The sequence below is a fragment of the Pempheris klunzingeri genome, chromosome 18, assembly GCF_042242105.1.
Source record: "Pempheris klunzingeri isolate RE-2024b chromosome 18, fPemKlu1.hap1, whole genome shotgun sequence".
In the NCBI taxonomy this organism is placed as follows: domain Eukaryota; kingdom Metazoa; phylum Chordata; class Actinopteri; order Acropomatiformes; family Pempheridae; genus Pempheris; species Pempheris klunzingeri.
Genome location: NC_092029.1, coordinates 18,425,354 through 18,431,946, shown reverse-complemented (window position 1 = coordinate 18,431,946; position 6,593 = coordinate 18,425,354). Strand labels below are relative to the sequence as shown.

Below are 6,593 nucleotides of genomic sequence, written 5' to 3'. Positions count from 1 at the left end.
GGAGCGTCATTTAGCTCGATAAGTCAGCCTTGTAATCCTCAAATGAGAGCTGGAGTTTTTCTGGGTTTGGTGCCCAAAGCTCAGATCCAGATTAGGGAGGTGACTGGTTCCGGTCTGTCACCGTTCTCCTTCGCAAAACCAAAAACCGGCGGCGCTGCAGCTACTAACAAAGAAAATCACTGACGTCCCTCTGAATGAGCGAGAAAAAAACAAAGTGGCGGCGACATAACACTTAATGTAATGACATCGGAGAGTATTTTATAATGCGAGAACAGTAAAACCTTACAATACCTCTCTGACGATATCGCTGCATTTTTTTGACGAGTCATTACATTATCCAACAGTAGATATGTTGCTTCAGGTCATAGCTCAGCTGTGGACTCATTCACAGCGAAAACAAAAAAAACAAAAAGCAAAAAACAAAACTGGATTCTACAGCAAGAATTCGGCGACAACACGCTTGAATTCTGATTTGATCCCGTTAGAAAATAAAAAGTGAAATCCGATCAAGAGGCTTCTGTAACCATTGGGGACTCCAAATGGCTAAACTGTTTTCAGACAGACAGCTGGAGGCTCAGGTATACAGGATCAGAGGTTCTCGCACTCGTTTTGAGCATCCGCACGGGAAGGTCCACTACTCCACTTCGTTGGGTCTGTCTGTTTTGTCCTTCTTGATGACCGGCAGAGGGTGAGCCTCGGTGTTAAACACCCAGTGGTCGAACGGTAGGTGGTCGTCGTCAGAGAAGAGCAGGTAGAGATACCTGAAGGAGACAAAGAAGAGAAACCATTTATTTAGGGGACTTTTTCCTGATCTGATTGGAGGGCCTAAGGACAGAGGGTGTCACACATGGTACAGAGTGAAAAGCCCCCTGAAGCTAACTGTGTTATTTTGGGCTATCTAAATCAAATGCAACATGACTACAGTAGTGGTGTCGCAGCTACAGCCATAATGAGGAGATGTTAAAGTGGACTTTTACAGCTAAAAATATGAGCACAGTTATTGGCATCATGGGCTCAATCAACCAATCAATCAATCTTCATATAGCGCCAATTCATAACAGCGTTGTCTCAAGACGCTCTCCATAAAGAGCAGGTCCAGACCAAACTCTTTAATTGAGAGAGAGGATTTTAATGGTGATTTTACAAAATCTGCCTTGAAAACAAATTACGTGTTGAGTCAGTGTTGTCATGCGCCACCTTTAGTGCGTCGGGCTCAGACATTATCTATTCATCATCCCATCCTCACCCAGCCCTGTTGCACATAATCTTGCAACGCCTACATCATGTGAACCAAAATAGCAGGCGCACTTGAAGACACCCACAGCCTACTGATTTGCACTGGCTGTTGCACCTTGCACCATGAAAATACGGCCACAATAAACCTTTTGGGAAGTAAAAAAGGAAAAAAAACAAAATGCAGAATTGTGTATGAATCATTTGTTGGCACACAGAAGTAACGTGTATACCAATAATAACGCTGGTGGGGTTCCCACACAAATAAGCTCTGCTTTAATGTTAGTATATCTGAATATATACTATAGTGGACAAGGGAGCAAACACCATCCTCCAATGACAACCTGAGATGCAGCTGAAAGCTGCAGAGAAAGCTTGTAAGTGGACCTTTAGTCCATCGCTTCATTTCAATCATAAATACGACTTGTTTTAGATCACTGGGATCTACCCGCTTTTATATCATTTAGAGTTGTAAACCAAAGAGCTGTGGAACTGAGAGGGGAAGATGGGTGCGGCTCGGGCTCGGACCACTTTATGAGATGTGGAGTGATGAAATTCTGCGTTTCAATGTCATCAGAACCAAAGTAGCATTATTCATCAAAGCAGTGGTGTAAAAGTAAATAAATAAAGGGAGTTTTTGGACAGTTGGGGGTCCAGTGGAATCTCTTTACATTTCAAAACAGAGATTAAGAAAAAGAGAAAAAAAAGCAAATAAGTTCTTTAAGGAGAATCTGTGTTCATGTGTGAGAAAGACGACCTTAAAAAAACCCCCAGCTGACTAAAACCAATGACTGAGCAGAGGGGCCGGTTGTCCACGGAGCCCTAAACCTCCACAACAAGTCCTCATCCAGCTCTGCCCGCCAATAAGCCACTAGAAAGCAGTGAGTGATTGAAGGCAGACAGCAGTGTGAAGTATGGCTGTGTCCTTGGCAGCAGTGGGAGGATGAATACTGGAAGTGGCTCTGCACGATGCCAAGATCCCTGTGTAACATTAGGAGGATTAGACTTATGGGTTTGCTGCTAAATGGGATTGATATTTTCTGTGTCTAGCGAGGGCCCCGTCTCCGATATCATGGATGTGATGCAGCTTGACTGATGAGGTAATTATTGAAATATTGTGTTGCTGTCCAGGCTGGTGGTCTATTACACTCATATTTTTCTCTACTTGTCTGTGGGAAGCTAATGAGACATTTTCTTTTGGTGCTGCTTAGCCTGGAAACATTTTATCGTGCCTGTAAAGAAACTCATATCTCATTGTGACTTTTTCGCGTCGGGTGTCATTAGGATATTTTTTTGACACAGATGAAAAAAAATGACTTTTATTTTCATGTCATAACCCGGTGGACCTGTGACCAGTCATCTAACTTTGAGAGAGTTAGTGTGCATACGTGTGTGTGTGAGTGTGTGTGTGTGTGTGTGTGTGCGGTATAATCAGGAGTAGAGGTGATGCTTGTTAAAATTTACTGCCTATAAAAAAGCAGGATTGGATGGCACCTCGCCCCCATCAAACTCTGTTAGGCTAACCTTGACTTCCTGTCAACAGCTGTCTGGCGTGGGAGGGGGGGGGAACGACAGAAGAGGAGGAGAGGTGAACGGGGGAGGGAGAGATGGAGGATGCAGGAGAGGCTATAGGAAATTCGTAAAGTATGTGAAGGAAACAGAGAGGATGATACATTTGGAGGAAGAAAGGGGGGAAAAGAGGAGTGCGGAGGCTTTGCTGTCACCTCACAAATCCAACCAACAGGGTGGTGAAGGTTAGCTGACCGGGTTACAAGCTGTTATTATCGAAAGGCATCAAATAAATGAATGAATTAACGAACAAGCGCACAAAAAGAAAACAGCTCTGCAGGAAGAACACTGTTGCTGATGCATCAGCTCATGGAATAAAGTCCACACATGTCTCATATTGTCCTTCATATCCTCAGAATAAATACATTTAGAAATGAAATACTTCCTGATTTACTTTGTCTTCTGTGACAGTAAAACTCTAGTAAACTGAGACAGACACACTTCACTAGTTTGACAAATTTTAAATTCATGAATCATTAATGATGATAATGATAATAATTAAACTGGGATGCTGCCTGGGTTCGCTGCTCCAGCAGTATATACATATGAGAGTTATTGATAGCGTATCAAAATGACATATTAAAGTGGAATTTTTCTTTTTCAATCAAGTACATGTCTGCACGTTCACTCGTGCTCAGCTCCAGTGGAGATTCGTGGTCATGATTTAAAAGAGATACGGTTGGAGAGCCATCTGAGAGGGAGAGCCCCGTTAGCCACCAGACACCACACTGTGTGGCTGACAACACATTTAAAGAGCCATTTGTGACTCTCACACACACACACACACATACGCACATTAACGCATACCCAGACAGGCACACGAGGGCAGATAAGTAAAAATATCTGGAGAGTATCAGGAGGAAGTGAGACGTAGTCACTGCCTGTGGTGTGTTGGTACATGTAGCGTTTTTCACAGTTTCTGTCTCGCTCTACTATTTTTCGACTCTTTAAGATCCGATGGCGGTCAGGTAGAGCTGCACGTAGAGCAAACTATGTGTGTATTAATAGACAAATAAATGGCTACAGTATGGAAATAAACTAACATATGGGTTTGCTGAAACATGAACACAGCCGGACTGTTATTGGTTGATTTTACAGAAAAAACAAGTTAAGTCTTAAAGCTACAATGCGTGACTTGATGTGTCCAGATATTAACAGTAGATGGTCAAAGGTTGTTTTTGCAGCATACCATTGGATGTTTATCACCAAAATGCACTGTGTATATCCTCGAGGACTAACAGCGAATTAGTGGAGTGCTTTGAAACGTGCAGCGCTAACATCGGCCTTTAGGCTTCTTCCTCTACAGTTCGCAGAGACGTGTATCTTGTCACCCCAGTGCTTGTGGGTTGCAATCGAGGAACATGTGACCCACTTTAATATCAAAATATTGCTCTGCAATACCACTAGTGGTAAAAAAAAAAAATGAAACTCAGGTCACAAACAGGCCACCTCTAGTAAACCTCTAGTGTGTTCACACATGATCTACAGCAGTGCTTTTGGTTCATGACCACTTAAACCATGAGAGAAAAGAAGAAAAGAGAAGAAAATGTTAATATTATGGTGTAGAGCTGGGTTTTTTTTCATTTTCATTTTTGAAAGAATCTCACCCATGGCTGGGATCCACCAGCGAGAGGTACAGTGTCTATCACAGGCAAAAACAATGCTTTTGGCACTGGGCCCCTGGTCAGATCTCAAAAGTCACTCAGATTCACTAGATGAGGGGGTGTGTGTGTCATAAAGTAACCTTGCCAGTGACCTTAACCATTCTCTGGAGCTTTGTCTGACTGAATGAATGACAGCATCATACTTTGCGTTTGAGAGTGTGTGAGCGTGGGACTTGTCATCTTTGTCAGTTTGGGGACGCAGGGGCTTTGTCCCTCCATGAAGTGCAATGACAGCACGATCATGAGACTTAAGCAAAGGGCATGTGTATGAAGACGTTCAGTCTGTGTCTTACTTGAGTGTCTCAGCCAAGTAGAAGCTCTGTTGTACATCATCGTGGTTGGGAGTCAAAGCGTAGACGTCTCTGACGCCGCTGTAGCCGCCTTCTACTTTACAGTGCTGCTCCAAGGCCTGAATGAGGGACGGTAATAGAGACAGACAACAGGAAGAGAAAACAGGAAAGTCAGTTACAGACAACATCAATCGAGCTCTTTATGTACTTAAAATATCAGCAAACCTCAGGGTGGATTATTTGCCAAAGATAAAAATAAATTAAATAAAGTGACCCTCGATAAGCCTTCTTCCTGATTTCTGTTGTCATTTTCAATAAACAAAACGTTTCCCTGAACGTTTTACCTGAACAGCCTCCCAGCCCCACTCCCTGTATTTGGGGTCGTGGGTGAACCTCCACATGTACATGTAGGTCTCTATGACCTCTGGACGGAGGATGAAGTACTTCTCATTCTGGCGGGTGGCGATGGCCTCCACCCCGCCATCGAAGCGAAACGCCTCTGGACCCAGCTTCAAGCCTAGGGAGGAGAGAAGGAATCAGAAAATATTGGCGATACGAAGCAGCTATTTTTTTTCTGAATTGCATATAAGATTTTCATAAAAAGCCTCACAGAATAGTGAAATGTGCATGATTTTCTCTTTTTTGACTGTATTATAATGCATTCATTTTTATCCATATGTTTACATAATGTTACATTATGTTATGTAAATGAATGCGGTGCAGAATAATGTCACAAACTTCAGGTCAATGTTCACACAAGAAATATTACGTTATTTAAATGTCAGAGCTAAAGCTTCTGCAGCGCTGCCTTGAGAAATGGTGACTCATAATGTGACTCTTAAAACAATAGAGATAAATACTATAACTTGATTGAATTTACAGCTCCACAAAACTCGGCATATGGCGCTGAATATAATAAGACAATAAGACTTCTCTCCGCTAATTTGATGAGTTAAAAGGATGACAACTGCAATATCCAAAAACCTGACATCCCTACTATTTAGAGAAGCTGTCATTATTTAAGTAATAACTTGATATTACATTTTTATGATGGTACAGGCCAGTACTCATATAAATATAAACACATTTGGTTCCCAGTACTAACTTCATACAGCAATTATGGGGTGCTATTTTCTTAGAATAAACATTGAAGATTTATTTTGACAGAAATAATAATACTACTAATTCCAAATTGGCTGCCACACTGACACTCAGAGTGACAAACTGGATGTAAAAGATGAAGCTCTGTATTGCTTATTGTCTTCATCAGAAATGCATGCGTGTGCATATTTACCGGTTCTGGTGTAAGACTCATGACAGGTCCGGGCGATCTCGGCAGCCAGCTCCATCTGGTGGCCCGTCTTGTCGCTGGGCGCCCCGTCGGCACCCAGGGCGATCATGCCACCTGCGAAGCAGGTAAGGTGACCCATCTTGTGCTCCAGAAGCCCCCCCTTCCACTCCGCTATGTAGGTGAGCCCACCGCTTGATTTCCTCATCAGGTTGGTTTCTATTGCCTGAAAGACAAAGAATAGGGAAAAGGTTTTAGGAGTGTGTTACTGTGCCTTTGGTCCTCACTCCTAAATCCTCCAAGTGACAAAGCAGACATGAGTCAAACACTGGCAAGTAAACCGTCTTTGGTCTGAGGGTCGCTTTGCCATCAATCGGAATCGCTTGCTCGAGTCTTCTGCGGCTGGGGCCTCATCATCCGCTTCCTATTACCTGAATCTGAGAGCGTAGATTTTAGAGATGACTATATTCACTAGACGACCATTTTCAACACATAATTTTCATGACCCCAATGCAATGAAACTTAATGGCACTTGGCTTGTGGCGCTCA

At 42.9% G+C, this 6,593-nt stretch overlaps 1 protein-coding gene across 1 annotated transcript in view; it reads right to left on the bottom strand.

Annotated features, from left to right (window-relative positions):
* Window positions 1–301: 301 nt before the first annotated feature.
* Window positions 302–6,593, bottom strand: part of man1a1 (mannosidase, alpha, class 1A, member 1) — a 115,836-nt gene continuing 109,544 nt past the window's right edge. The window contains exons 9-12 of the mRNA XM_070849140.1: window positions 6,051–6,270; window positions 5,101–5,273; window positions 4,760–4,875; window positions 302–761 (exon numbers count right to left, since the gene is read on the bottom strand). Of these exons, the coding sequence (XP_070705241.1) occupies window positions 635–761; window positions 4,760–4,875; window positions 5,101–5,273; window positions 6,051–6,270 (636 nt within the window). The 3' untranslated portion in view covers window positions 302–634. The remainder of the gene's footprint in view (window positions 762–4,759; window positions 4,876–5,100; window positions 5,274–6,050; window positions 6,271–6,593) is intronic.